We start from the raw sequence: 15,961 nt of genomic DNA on the forward strand, positions 1-15,961 counted from the left end.
AGAGCCAAAAATTCACAGACGGATTTCATTAGAGCCATTTTTATCACAAAGCCGATGCCTTCACCTCAGAAGATCATCAAAGTGATATTAACATAGTATATAACCTGTCTTGAAAACTCTTTCTGGTATGTCCTAACTGTCATTAGTGCATAAATCACAAGAGAGCCCAAAAACAGGACTTTAAAGTTAGCCATTTCACACAGTGTTATCTGTATGCAATCAGTACTTAGTTTTGTGCAATTTTGTTCTGTGAGTGTTATTATATTGCCTTAATTACTATAAGCATCATTTAGCTTACATGGAGCCGTGTGTAATAATGTTAACTTGAGTCACTAATGTCAGTGTTTGGCGCCCTTTGCATTTTTCATATTTACAATGGAGTGAATGTAGGTGAAGAACACAGTGAATCTATTTTTATTAACCCTTTTTATAATGTATTTATTACAAACATGTCAAGTTTGCAAAAAAAACTGTTTTAATATCCATAAAAAGGCAACATTTAGCTCTACAATGTAGAGGAATTGGAATGTGATACAAAATATGAAACTTGTTAAGGCATTGTAGGTACACATGCAGCAAAGTTAAAGGAAAGACCCATTGACAATGGATCAGTCATTAAGTTCTTTTTTAAATGAGTGTAATGACGTTCATTTTAAAAAGAACATAGTACTTCACTATGACTCACATTACTAAAAAAAAAAAAAAAAAAAAAAAAAAAAAAAAAAAAACAATTAGAAACTGATGCTATGTGATGGATATTGTTGACATTTGAGTATGAACTTGGTTTAGCCTACTGGCTTTTTTACATCTAGCTTTCCACTGGCTTTTTTACATCTAGTGGCTAATTTTTTTTTTAAGTACAATCTGTGATGTCTACAAGTGTTTTGTACAAAAAAGATTAGAGGGAACTGACTCTACATGGTCAGCTAAAGGCCATTTATCAGGCTACATTTCAGTTTCCTTTATTATAAATGGATTCATGATGCTGATGGAAAAGTGTGATATGTGCTACTTGAAATTCATTTGGCCATTTCAACTTTTAAACTACGCCAAAGTAGTGTAACACTAATTTGTGTGGAATCATGATGGCACATTATCACTGGAACACTGTAGTAGTAATACCACCTCCAACCACATATACTGTACAGATTGGTAACAAATTAAAGGAAACACACTTTATACAAAGACACTTTGTGTTGGTTTTTCCTTTAATCTGTCACCATCTGAGAGTGACTATATAGTCACTTTAGCTTCAAGTACAAACACATTATACATCTTCTTTTGCTCTTGCCAGACATCATTCTTTTAAATAAACACATCTAACTTCTTCGACAGCAAACCACTGAAAATACTTCTCTCCCAACACATTTACTTGGCCATAAAATGAATTACCTGGCCATAAAAATGCTGAATTTAACGACTGTTTAACTAAAGCATTGTAACTAACACAAAACATGTCTAATGGTTCACTACTATTAAGAACTATAACTCTGATACCTTCATGTCTAGTAGGGAATTTTGAATTTCAGTCAGTGGCAGGAGGTGTAGAGTATCAAAATCAGGCAGATGTATAAGGTAGATGTATATAAGATTTTTACATTTCAACTGTGAAATTTAAATGTCTGTGAAAACTAATAAATAAGTATTTACAATTTTTGGCAAAAGCAAAAACAACTTGTTAATTCATAAACTTGCACAACAGAAAAATAAGTTACCACAGAAACAGTATTATTCTGAATATCATACATCTCAATTCAACACTTGTAACCATTGCAAAACTACTCTTTAAAATGACTAATAGAACACATTTAAAATGACTACATGGCTACATAAAAAAATTGCTAATATTCAAACCCTTAGGTTTATATTCAAGAAGACAGGACTTAATTTGGTATCATGAAGGGTATTTGTGCAACAAAGCTGAGAGAGGCATTTAAAGAAATATACTGGTATGTAGTAACTTTAACCCCTTATCTTGGATGTCCAAAATGGAGTCAGTTTCACTGTCGAAGGCCCCTGGAGTTCATAAATCTGTGCATTCTAATGAAGTGAAAAACACTGCAGATGTTCTCAGAAGACTGGTCTGAAACTCTTGTTCTGAGTTTCGATTTCAGTCAGTGGCAGGAGGTGTAGAGTATCAAAATCAGTTGTCTGTAAAAAAAAAAAAAAAGCCACATTAATAAAGTAATTAAACATTGCACTAAAAATACAAATAAACTGTGCATTCTAATAAAGCATAGCGTCTCACCTCTGCATTCATATTTGAGGTCAGAGAAAAAGACAAGCTCTTGAGAGAAGACAAACAACCCTAGTCTACCACCAGCAAATGTCTTGTCATAGATAGGCCCGGAGTCTGCCATGATCTGCTTGCCTTCATACACTACAACCCTAAAGGCAAATAAGAGACCGAAAATAAATCACACTTCCCATTTTACCCAATTTATAGACTGAATGTTGCATCATTTTATACATCAAGGTATATAATTATAAAAGTAAGGGAGAATGGTTTCTGCATTTAAATTCTTCCTGATTATAGATCTAGACTTTACCCAATAATTTCAATGTTAATTAAAAGAATATTTTAAGCAGATTCTTCTATAAATAAGATTTATGGACATTAACTTTTACAACCGCTCAAGAACAGTATGTGACCCAGCAGTGAGTCTATACCTAATGAATCCAGTCTTGGGTCTGTGGATAAGATGCCAGCGGTAAGCAGTGTAGTCTTTCCAACCAATGTTCTTTGGATCATGCCAAAGTGTTCGTACCTGAGCATTACACAGACAAAACAAGCATGTTTCTCAATTCCGTTAATAGAGTTGTCAGTCATAGGTGAGCCATGAATATTAACAACTCTGCACTGGGTTGTGTTTAACAAACATGATTCAGATCATCATCTTTATAACTTTATAACATCTATATACAGAGTATAAGCCCACCTGGTTTTTAGTGTTGCCTGTGTGCCAGAGCGCATTGCGCAGGTACTCTCCCGTGCCAGTGGTGGAGTTGACAACTTTGAGTGATACTCCAGAGATACCGAAGGCCTTCGATGGCTTGTCCTCCCAGTAGGTCTGCGTTATCTGTTTCCACATGACCACATAGAAGCGTCGACTGGACTGATAGCCGAACACAAAACCTGCGTAGTCGTCATCCCGATCCGTGTTCACATAGAAGGTTCCGCTGAAATCCACGGAACTGAACTCATCATAGCCTGTCATTGCAAGGAGATATGCTATAACTGCTGAGTGAAAATGTAGAAGAGTGAATGCATGTTGGCTGCATCATGCTGTTTGCTTACCGACTGCAATGCCAGGGTCAGAGTTAGCAGTCTGAACCAGTTCTTTGCCCTGGTTTCGCACCACCCAGTGGGGGTCGATCTGAAGAGTTCCCTTGGGATCCAGATGCACCATCTGAAACTTCCTGAAGTCCGTAACACTGATGGCATTGTTCTCTGGGCAAGCGTCGAAGAGGTCAGGAATGCTGTCGTTGTCAAAGTCATCTTTACAGGCATCACCACGGCCATCTCCTGCAAAATACACTCACAAATTATGAACTAGCAATAAAAGACACTGTCTGTACAACAAATATAAAAATATAAATGGTAGGGTTTTAGTAAAAAAATTGAAAACATATTGACCTAGAAACTTCAAATGTACAATTACCGTTCCATCATAACTACCCTGAATTTAAATTTGATGCTACCTGAAGGCAGAAATTAAACCTTTAGATACAGATCTTCGGCATGTTTTTGCCAGTTAAAATTTATGTATTTCATATTGCTTCTCATATCATGCTCTTTTGATTTTCTCATTTTTTATGAGACAGCGCCTTGGATTACCTTCATAGGAATCATGAAAAGTACCACAATAATAAAGGCTTGGACCCCACACAAATGAAGGGAGGCTCATATACTGAAATAAACACATGTGGGAAGCCCAGAGGAACATTCCAGAAGAAATGTGTCTCATGTCTCAGAGTTCCCTGATGATCTGCAGAGTATGTGCGAGCCTTCGTTTCAACATATCACAAATCACTGTTGCCCCAGGCGACCCCTACCGCTCTCAAATCCTCACTCACAGCTCTCACTTTCTGTAGGCCACGGCACTAGGCGCATTCCTGTCATATATAACCCTGAAACTAAATTCATTTATTTTAATCGGTATAAGCAAATATGGACTAATGACTCTGGCCGTTGGGTATTAGCATTCTAGCTTCATTTCAAGTCTAATCCCATCTTAGTGGAGGAGGAATTTGCCCCGAGGTAGGTTTGAACCCTTGACCTGCTGTGTTATCACTGAGTATTTTACAAAGTAGCTTAGAGATAGTGCTGCCTCAAGAGCAGAGAGTGGCTGCCACATGGTCAAAGTGAGAGTTATCCTGCCCTCACCGTTTGCATCCAACTGATCTTGATTAGCCACGAGCCTGCAGTTGTCCCGATCATCAGGAATTCCATCATTGTCATCGTCATGGTCACAGGCATCTCCTTTACCATCATTGTCATGGTCTGCTTGGTTAGCATTGGCAATATAGGGACAGTTATCCAGGTTATTCTGATGGCCATCCTCATCTATGTCCTGGTTATTATCACACTGGTCTCCAATCAAATCATTATCTGCATCCGTCTACAAAACAGGGCATTAGAAATGAGGTTCTCTCCGATGTATTTCCCAGAAATAATTCATAGTAATTTTAAATGTCCTTACCTGCTGTGGGTTGTGGATCAGTGGGCAGTTATCACACTGGTCCCCAACACCATCCAAATCTGTGTCCTTCTGGTCAGTATTGTAAACAAAGGGACAGTTGTCTTTCTCATTCAGAATCTCTGTAAATCAAGAAAAGTAAAGGAACGTTAGTCACCACCACCTGTTTTTTTAATGTAATGGTAAGCGGACATGTCAGTAACATATTAGAGACAGGTCATGTCTCGTACCATCTCCATCAATGTCGATAGCACAGGCGTCTCCTTCACCATTGTTGTCTGTGTCAGTCTGAGCAGGGTTGGGCTCATAGGGGCAGTTATCACACCGATCCCCTATAGCATCCTTATCGTAGTCATACTGCCGAGGGTTGTACATCAGTGGACAGTTGTCCTGAAAGTAAAATAGTAAATTTCAGATTTTACATGGTTAGTACACAGAATTTTGTATTTATTCTGCATATTTTTCTTGTTAGTGTTAGTCAGCTTGTTACTGACAAACTGTGATAAACACTCACTCGTTCATCCACAATTTCATCATTGTCATCATCCTTATCACAGGCATCTCCCTGTCCATCATTGTCAAAGTCTTCTTGACCAGAGTTGGGAAGGGTTGGGCAGTTGTCCTGAAATTATTATTAAATGAATAACACTGACAGAAATAAATGTTCTGGTGCTTAACCCTATTTACACAATGAAACTTATGAGAAATCATAAAGTCAGTCGACTGTGTAATGCTTGATTTTGCCAGTTCCTTGTTTACTATTTGTTGTTCTTTGTGTGCATATGTTCTATGTCCTAATCTGATTTTAACATAACAACTTGCAGATTGCAGTCCTGGTTTCTCTCCAGGGTGCATTATTACATAATACACCAATTATTCATCAAACATGAAGAATGATGAAGTCATTACTTTTGTGAGTTCTTCTTGTGCTTTTATTCCCCCCTTTTTTAAAAACTCCAGATTAAAGACACGCAAAGGTTTTGCTGCATGTGAAATATATTATTGCAAAATGCACAATATCCTGGCATTGTAGTTTCCTTTGAAGGAATGGTATATTGCTTCAGACAAATGTTTCAGTTTTCTCAAGCTGCATGACAATAAGGGCCAAGTCAATCATTTTTTGTCTAAATCTATAAAATACACTTTCCCCATGTCACATGAGAGTAATATCTTAATTGTGATTAAATTTGTCAGGGATATACTGGGACATGGTGCCATGAATTTTCAGGTCATGCTCATTTAACAAATGTCAGCTATACTGTACCTTTTTGCAATGGTATGTAGCATTGGCTCCACACACCAGATCCTGATTGGGCCAACCGTCAAGATCAAAGTCCTCTCCACACACAATGCCATCTCCAGCATAACCAATACGGCACTCGCATTTGTACATGGGCTCAGTGATGTGGCTGAGGAAGATACACTCCGCGTTCCTATGGCAACTGTGGGTATTGTCTTTACATGGGTTGTAAGGTTCACACACCTATTCAAGAAAATGTAAAGGTCAAAGAAAGACATAGAATTTATAGCTTAATTTACAGCATAGGAATCAGTAATGTTTGTAGCTCTTTTGGAGGAATGAATATATTCTGTGAGCTGATGGCTCTTTGACCTGTTTGTTTGTTTTAGCTGCATCCACTCCAAGGCCGTAGGGCTGAGGGCCTTTGTAACGTGGAGGGCAAGGCAGACAGTGGAATCCTGGGTCTGTATTCACACACTGCTGAGATCCACCCACTTTATGACACACATCTGACACCATATCACACTGCACAAGACGACAGGGAGATAAAGAGCTTGAAATGTACATAATATTCTTGTTGTAATCAACCTGCTCTCAGATTACTTACCTCATTCACATCTTCACAGAAGGTTCCATTACCACGGTAGCCTGGTGGACAAGGCCCACATTCCCAAGAGCCATCAGAGGCAGTGCTGCACTCCACTCCCCCAAAGCATGGATTTGAAAGACAACCATCTAACAGAAAAGTCAGAAACATATTTCTATTGTCTCTCGTGAATTAAATAAATATTTTATTTTATTTTATTAAATAAAAATTAAATATGTATGAATTACATTACACAATTAAATATGAATGATAAAGTTCAAAAACTTTGAATATGGCAAAAGAAATGGCAAAAAGTCTCATGGATGCTTACTAATGGGGCACTCCTCTTTGTTGCATACTTCATTGTCAACAGAATCGCCCATACATTTCCGGCCCCCATGCTGTGGAGCAGGGCTATTACACTCTCTCTCACGACTTTTCAGACCCCCACCACATGTTGCTGAGCAGGTTGCCCAGGGCGACCACGGGCCCCAGCCACCGTCAACTGTTTGAGCACACAGATACACCATGTATACATGAATTGCATTAAGTACGCACGTACATTAACTACGCACGTCAGCCCTAGTCTCAGATCTGGGTTCAGGAAACGAGTATTGTGGCATGGTGAGAATAATGTTTGTGTGATGGAAAGATTTTGCTGTGCTTCAGGCTTCTGGGGTACACATTTACTTTAACACAACATCTGTTATTTGGTTAGACATTTTGCCCTGTTTGCTATTTGTTTTTTATGTTCTCTTTGTTCTCTTTGGGTAATTGGAGAAATGCATAATTATACCTATTAAATAAGAGATGGCAAAGCACTAATTCAGTTTCGGCTTCAAAATAGCAGAAATGAAAATCAATATCAGATTATTAATATTCACATACATTATACAGTATGGATTTTCATACAGATGTCTGTCTACCTCTTTTAAAGTTATTATAAAATGGTAATTTATCATAGTAGAAATTTGTAAAGGATATGTGAGTTCATACATATCCTATCAATAAATAGCTAAAGTAAGCAGAGTAATGAGCACACTGCATGTCCTTGAAACTGTTGAAACATTCATTTAACTCATCGAGCAATTGGCTAGATCTTAAATGTTGATTATTCTGGCTATAAAAACCCTACCGTGCTTCCAGCTGAGCACAGTGGCCTCTTGTTTCCCTCTGGACAATCTCATTTATTGGGCGTGTCATGGGAGTCTTACCCATAATCTTTTGTGGTAGGAGTTGCCAGCCCTATAGCTGTGTATCCTCCAAGCTCTAAGGATAATATGAGCCCTGGAAAGAATGACATCACTCTCCCGCTCTCTAGTTCTCAGCTCAGCTTCGGACAGCAGGGAAAGGATGGGTTTTAAATGAGCATATGTGTGTATCGCTCAAACTCACTTGGGCAGGGCTTAGCCTGGCAGCTCTGTGTCTCTCGTCCTTCGCCGTTGCAGTCTTTGCCTCCTCGCTGAGGAACAGGGGAGTTGCAATGGCGGATGCGAGTGATCAACCCTTCCCCACATGTCACTGAGCACGAAGACCAGGGGGACCACAGACTCCAACCACCATCCTGACGAACTAAACACAGAAGAACTCAATGTTTTCTCCATATGCCCCACTTTTTCCACTTGCCCCACAGAGAATTTTGACTGGCACAAAGAAAATGTTTTCCATACCTCTGCGGTCACATTTTCCTAAGCTGCACCTCCGAGTCTGGATTGAGGGGCCAGAGCATGTGTTGCTGGTGTCGTCACATGATCTGCCTCTTTGTTGCGTACCGCTGCCACAGGTTACCGTACACTGGGTCCACTCTGACCATGGAGACCAGCCGTCCTCACTGTCCATTGCTGGACCCCAAAATAGACACAAATTAAGACAATAATTTTTTTAGGTTGTAATAGCTTAAAAGAGTGCGGTATATGAATAAAGAGAGGCACTCACGGAGGCAAACTGGACAGCACTCCCCATCAATGAAGGATGGATTGGCACAGGACACTGGGGGGCAAGTAATCTGACGACACACCACTTTACCATCCTGACATGTGCATTTGGTACAACTGTCCACAATCCAGTCCTCCTTATTCTCAAACAGTCGCCCATCCTGCCAGCAAATGCTCTGCTGCACTGGATCCTGCATCTTATTCAGGGCCTCACGCATGGCAGTATTCTCCTCTGTCTGAAATCCAGTACTAAACAAATGAGTCTCCAAATAATCTTGATGAGACAAAAGGAGCTGTTTTTTGTTAAACTAGGGGTCCACGTACCCAAGTATATGCAGACATATGGTTATTGCAGCACACTGCCATAAAATAACCATAAAATTCCACAAATCCACAAAAGCGGATAAAACACTGTGATTTACTATGCAAGAATTCCTTCCACAGGTATGTGAGTAAACACCAATTATGACCCAATTATCCAGTTTAAGCAAACGGAAACAGTGAAAAATGCCTCAATGGACTTTCCAACGTGTTCACATTCTTACTGGGGCTGTTCATAAAACCAGCATCCTGACATGCCTGTCTCAGAAAGACTTTCTGAGAGACTCACCACTTTCTGCAAGCCATCAATGAGGTTGCTAACAACAACGCGAAGGCCCTTGAGCTCTTGGAAGAGGTTGGCCAACTCCTCACACGAACGCTCACACATCATCTCAGAGGGGCTCATCGTTGGGGGATCTGTGTTTGGGCTGATCAAGTTAGTGGAAATGGAGGAGGCAACATCCACCAGTTCAGCACTCTCACTCACTGTGTTCAGCTCCTCTGTGCACAGAGAGGAAGACAAAAGCACAATTAATTAAAGAAATGAGTGTTAAAGGCTTTTGAATGACACATTCGTTGTAAGCATCTACAAAATGCACCAGAAAAGATTCAATCTGAACCTAAAAGTAAATCTAAATCTAAACCTGAACCTAAAAGTAACCTAAATCTAAAGTAACAGTTCAGTTCCATCATGCTGTCGGTCATCGTGGAGAAAGAATGTAATGTGAATGTGTATTGGACTGATTCTAGCTTCAAAAGGAACAGTTCCTTTGTCCTATAGCTTCTTTTACATGCATGTTCAGTTTCTCAAAACAGTCGCATGCGGGGAATTCAACCTGTAGAACAGCAAAGATGGAAGTGTGAGTGTGAGAAGTAATTTGGAGTCATGGAAGTCCATGGGAGGCCAGGGTCAGTTCCAGTACTGTTGCCCATGTGGATGGGATAGCAATCAGCCATGTTTCCCATGCTACCTGGCAGAATTTGCCTGGCTGTATGCGAACATGGAAACAGGGACAGTGTAAAAAAGCTTGGAAGGGGGTCCTCGGCATGTCGTCTAAACCTGCTTGTAATAAACCCTCATTATGTGAGCGGCTCTAATATATACAGATTGTTCCAAGAAGTGAAATTAGGGCTAGATTCCATTGCTGCAGTGACATCACACAGGTGCAACCATAAATATAAGTTATGAGACAGTAGACAGACTTATCATAGTGTTAGCCAGTCTTTGAATGGGGCATATTTGAAGTTATTTTGAGGACTTCAAAAAGGACATGATGCCTATAAAACCATGGGAATGCTGGCAAGTTTGAAGAGGTTTTGGGGGTAGGCCTATAACACTATACACTATAAATATGTTCCTCAAAGTTGCAGTGCATAATGTAAAAAAAATACCATACATAAATTAAATCCAACATGCATAAATTCATTTAACGGGTATATGTACTGTAGATGATTGCTTTTGCTACTCATATAATTTATGCAACATATATCAATCAGCCATAACATTAAAACCACCTGCCTAATATTGTGTAGGTCCCCCTTGTGCCACCAAAACGTCATCTCTTCCCCAGGTAAGTGACGCACACGCACCCAGCCGTCCACATGATGTAAAAGAAAATGTGATTCCTCAGATCAGGCCACCTTCTTCCATTGCTCCGTGGTCCAGTTCTGATGCTCACGTGCCCATTGTAGGCACTTTTGGTGGTGGACAGGGGTCATGGGCACTCTGACAGGTCTGTGGCTACACAGCCCCATACGCAGCAAGCCGCGATGCACTGTGTGTTCTGACACATTTCTGTCATAGCCAGCATTAACTTTTTCATCAATTTGTGCTACAGTAGCTCTTCTGTGGGATCGAACCAGACGGGCTAGCCTTAGCTCCTCATGCGCATCAATGAGCCATGCACGCCCATGACCCTGTCGCCGGTTCACCGGTTCCTTGAACCACTTTTGGTAGGTACTAACCACTGCATACCGGGAACACCCCACAAGACCTGCGGTTTTGGAGATGCTCTGACCCAGTCATCTAGCCATCACAATTTGGCCTGTGTCAAAGTCGCTCAGATCCTTACACTTGCCCATTTTTCCTGTTTCCAACACATCAACTTTGAGAACTGACTGTTCACTTGCTGCCTAATATATCTCAACCCTTGACAGAAGCCATTGTAACAAGATAATCAATTATTCGTGCCACCTCTCAGTGCAACATACATACATACACGGTTTTAATGTTATGGCTGATCGGTGTATTTCTTTTTTTCACTCCCATCTCCTTCTCTCTCTCTCTCTCTCTGACTTCTGACCAAATGCCTGATGTCTGACACTGATAAATCTTGAAAAACACCAGATTCCTTGAAGATAAATAAAGAGGAAAGCCAGCATCTAAAGAAAGTTTTTTCTTTTTCATCTGACAGCATTTAATTTTCCAAGCACCCTTTCATAGTGGCTTTATTCTAATTGAAACACTGCCCCATATGTTCAGGAAAAACTAAACAAAGCCTTCTCGACTGAGCTGTACTGATTATAGCTGTCATTTTCATTGTAAAATTTAAAAATGAAATTTCTCATCAGCTGATGAATAGAATAGTGATTAGCCACTAGTTCAGAGGACACATGATTACATCTTGCTGAATACTTTTTTAAGATAATGACCCAAATATAAAATATATGAACGTAGACTCAGTATACATGAGATATCTGCTGGTCATACAGACACCCCAGAGATTTTTAAATCAAGAAAGCACCTTGGCCTTGACTGCAATTTCTTGAGCCAGCAAATTTTTTCACGCTTCAATCCCATGTCTGCCGAACTCATTCAAATCCCTAATGACCGTTAGACTCGGCTGTTTGTGTGTGTGTGCGCGTGTGCATGTGCATGTTTTTATATCCTGGTGAGGACCAAATTCTAGACTGTTTTGACTATCAGAGGAAACCTGCTTGCTTTTTTTAAACAAAAACTACTGTTTTGGTTTTTTTTTTAAACCAAAAGGTTAAGGTTAGACTTATATTTAGGTGTAGCATAGCATTGATTAGCTGCATTAATAATTATGTTAATGGAGGGTCCTCACAAGGATAGTATGACAAACATGTGGTGTGTGGGTGTGTGTGTGTGTGTGTGTGTGTGTGTCCGACCCCTCTTTCGCTTCTCTTAATTCATGACCTCACTGATGGCCTTAAGGTCCAGGACATATCCTATTACAAGACTGAACCACACCAATATCCACCTCTGTGTAAAAACTGAGTAGTTATGGATCACACATTATCTGTATATTCTGATATATAATATGTATGTTACAAAATAGGATCTATTGAATTTTAATCATTTTAAAGTTATACAAACATACCAGCCTTCAATCAAATGGCACTGACAAAGTCACACACATATACACTCAAGCTATCTTGTTACTAATCGTTTCTTTTGTCTGGCTGGTGTGACTGTTCTGGATGAGTGTAAGAATGTCAGTCGCACTCATGATATTTTACTTTCCTTCTTTAGCCAATGATTTAAAAAACTCACATGATCACAAGGGAAAGTTTGGTGGACTGTTACAGAATATTTCCAGAACACCACTGCAATATTCCTCACTTCTACTCCTGGAGCTCCACAACACTGCACTCATATCTTCCTTTCTGAAGTGCATCCAAACCAATTTATTAAATTCAATACTTGATAATCTGATAAGTTGAAATTTATGCGTCGGAGCTGGAATGCTGCAGCCCTCCAGGACTGAAACTGGAAACTCTAACTTGTCAACCCATTCAAGTCAGCACTTCAGAAATTCAAGTTTGATTTGACATAAAAGAAACCACTGCTTATCTGCATTGTTTTTCTTAGGACATACTTTATGTTGGAAGAGAGTCTGAATGTGTGAAAAGATATATAGCACAAAAGCATTAAACACTATACCTGTATTTGCCAGCTCACACCCTCGGCTCTCTAGCACGTCCTCAAGAGGGATGTCGAAAATAAACTGCACATTCTGCAGCAGCCCCTGAGTACAAATATAGAAATACAAGCATAAAATATAAGGATTCTACAGCCTGCCATTAGGGATATTGGGGGGAAAAAAAGCATATAGAGGAGCGCCAGTTCATATTTCTAGCCTGTAATGACTATGGTAATTTCACCATTAGTAATGAGTGAGTTACGTGTAGTGTGTAATCAGTATCATGGTATTTAGTTAGTTAGGAGTTGTTTTTGTAAATTATATCGATAAGCCAGGGGTGGTGACATATGGGTGGCACGGGTTGGCAATGGCCACCTTGGACATTAAATTTGCCACCCCATTCAACTCCCTGACTTTGACCTACAATCACATCTCTGAGAGTTCTGGTACACCTGTGCAATTCAGGCAGACTTTATGAATCATATCTATCTCATATTGATTTAAATCGTTGTATGATGTAGGCAAATCCCTCAAATATTAGGGCTATATGGCACATATTAATCCAAAGTTTTTGTCTTTAAGTGGCCATTCATTTTTGCACCAAGGAGCTAATGTGTACATAATTAGGTGGTGCCACCACTTAGTGTGTTTTAGTATCACCACTTTGCCACCCCACGTCGAAAATCCTGGAAATGCCACTGCTATAGGCCTCAGTGTCCTGGACTGGCTCTGAAAAGTGTCCTCAGGGCCCACTAATTATTATTCTTTTTTTTTTTTTTGCTCTATCCCAGGTTCAGAAACGTGTAAAAGGTAAGCTGAAGATTGCTCATTATCAGGTGTGTTGAAAACAAAATGGAACCCGAGGACTAGGATGACATCCAGTGTTTTCCGGTGTGAATGACACAACGCTCTCACCCTAAAATGCGTCTCGCGGCTGGATCCTCTGGCCACGTACATCCGTCCACCCGGGGCGCGCAGGTGCTCGTAGAAAGGTTCGTCTAGAATGAAGCTGTCGATGAGGCTGCAGCCCACGTACAGTGTGGCCGTCTCGCCGTGCACGTGCAACGTGATGTTCTTCCACTGCGAGTCCACCAGCTCCACATCCTCAAACGCGATGACGTTGCGCGAGCCGTCGGCCCACCAGTACACCAGCTCGAGCGTATTAGCTCTGCCGTCGGAAAGCACCTCGAACTGCCGGCGCTCGCCGGGACCCTCGATGGAGAGCAGAGTGCCGCGGGACGCGCGGTCCTGGCGCAGGGTCGCGGTCATGGTGAAGCCCTCGTTGTTCTGAATTTGCTGCAGGAGCTGCTCTAGAACGTGCGGTTTGACTGAGGGAAGATGGTCGAAGCGGATGAAGCGGTACGCCGGGGACTCGGGGTCCGGGCCTCGGAACAGTTTCACCCCGATGGTCTTCTGTGTGATTCCGCTGCTTTCGAATAAGTCAAACACGGTCAGGTCCTCCACCGGCTCGTCTAAAAGGCATACATAAAGTTGGAATAGTTGACATGTAGTAGCCTGGTCATCCCTGTGTACTGCATAGTAACATCAGTGCCTACACTCTTAGAAAAGGGTTTGATTGGATAATTGAGGGTCCCAAAATGGGTTCTACTTGGATGCTTTCTGACTCCTGAGAGGTTCTAGAACCTTTAAGGGTTCCCCTAAGGGAAGTTAAGGGTTCTCTATTTTCTAAGCGTGTAAGCTGTGAAAGTGAGAGTATGTATTAAGCTGAAAATTACCTGGATCGATGGCGGAGGCGCACAGAAACAAAAGGACCAGGCCGAAGTGGCATATTCGGAGAATCATAATTCCTAAACAACGCATAAGAACTTGTTAAACGTGCAATCACTTCTAAATTAGGTTATCATCGATTTTCAGTACAAAGCAAAATAGACTTAGATGCCCAATGCACTAATAACAGTTACACCAATGCATATCTGATTTCACAGTTTAGAAAAAAATATCATGACAGATTAGGAAATGTACTGGACCGCTAAACTTCTAGTTCACGAAAGCAAAACCGTCTTGTAATTAGTCCCACAATAAACTGTATTATTGATTGAAAAATTCTGGAGCACATATGTCCTACCTGAACCAAAGACCTTGGATTTACGGGGAAAAAAACGCCAGATTCCTCAAAAAAGTTGGAAATGGACGCCTGGTCTTGTCATGAATCAGTTCTGCAGGGGGTAAAGTCGCCAAAGAAATGCAGCCACCGTGTGCGTAAAAGGCGGATCCAGCGCACTCGGCGCGCAAGGTCTTTGTGTTCACTCCGAGGAAAACCGTCAATCACTTCTCCTGTTTAAGGGCTGAGGTCGTGGGCTGGGATGCAGTCGAGCAGAGTGTGTACTCCAAAGCTTGAAATTTGATCGATACCTGGGATCCCAGCCTCGCGCACTCCTCCTTCATAGTGCGCCTGAATCCGGGGCTTATCGTCAGCGCGTATCTGAGGTTGTAAGGAGGAGTCTTAAGGCAAGAAGAGGGTGTGCAGTGTACGGACGGCATCGGGGCTGTTATGTGGTCAATACATTTTCTACTCACCAAAGGACTTACCAAGAACTGCGCCGGGTTTTAGGGTTTAGGTTGCTTTCACTTCTCATCTGGAGGTTACCCCTAGCCCAGAGGAGGTCCAGGTTAGATAAGACAGCACTGAAACAGAGCTACCCTTCCAATCCTAGTGCCAGTGCTACATTCATATGGTTTAGCAGCAATGTTAACAGTATATACTTGTAATCATAAATGTAGATGTGGGACCTTTCATTATAACCTAGGTTCACCATGATCCATACTTCAGGGTTAAGCATAGTCAGTTTGTTATTCTCAGTCATAGATTTTGCAATTAGCTATTCTTATAGGTTTTTTTCTTGTCTGCCATTTCAATCCACTATGCAACTTGAGTCTGGACTCAGAATTCTCTTTGGGAAGGAAAGAAAATACACTCAAGCTAAGATAAATGAATGATTAGATGGATGGAATAATAACCTACAGGAAATCAGGCATGTCACATTGTTGTAGCACATACCAGTTAAATCATAAACAAATACCACAAGAGCAGAGTTAAAATATTAAATATAATAAATAGAAGTCGTCTAACCAAAGGCAATAAATTAAATCATTAAAATAAATTAAAGTAGTTGCTATATGGAAAACAAATGACAGCAGCAATGCCATATTATACCTAGTCTAAGATATTACAAATACTTAGGAAAAATCATAGAAGTGATGCAATATAGTGTTGACAATATTGCTCTGTTCCTAGAAATGTCAGATTTATTGCACACTTCTAGAAGATTGCA

General features: G+C 40.7%; 1 protein-coding gene across 1 annotated transcript; it reads right to left on the reverse strand.

Annotated features, from left to right (window-relative positions):
* Nucleotides 1-389: 389 nt before the first annotated feature.
* thbs2b (thrombospondin 2b) lies at nt 390-15,091 on the reverse strand. The gene is made up of 21 exons (XM_026915494.3): nt 14,755-15,091; nt 14,405-14,476; nt 13,584-14,140; nt 12,689-12,773; nt 9,071-9,282; nt 8,462-8,696; nt 8,197-8,367; nt 7,922-8,098; nt 6,858-7,031; nt 6,548-6,675; nt 6,313-6,465; nt 5,965-6,183; nt 5,215-5,322; nt 4,931-5,090; nt 4,704-4,822; nt 4,388-4,622; nt 3,299-3,526; nt 2,940-3,211; nt 2,671-2,768; nt 2,249-2,388; nt 390-2,151 (listed from the first exon to the last, which is right to left on the reverse strand). Exons 2-21 carry the CDS (start codon nt 14,469-14,471, stop codon nt 2,144-2,146), a joined length of 3,546 nt encoding a protein of 1,181 aa, XP_026771295.1. The 5' UTR covers nt 14,472-14,476; nt 14,755-15,091; the 3' UTR covers nt 390-2,143.
* Nucleotides 15,092-15,961: the final 870 nt, after the last annotated feature.

This window comes from Pangasianodon hypophthalmus, chromosome 12, assembly GCF_027358585.1.
Source record: "Pangasianodon hypophthalmus isolate fPanHyp1 chromosome 12, fPanHyp1.pri, whole genome shotgun sequence".
NCBI lineage: Eukaryota > Metazoa > Chordata > Actinopteri > Siluriformes > Pangasiidae > Pangasianodon > Pangasianodon hypophthalmus.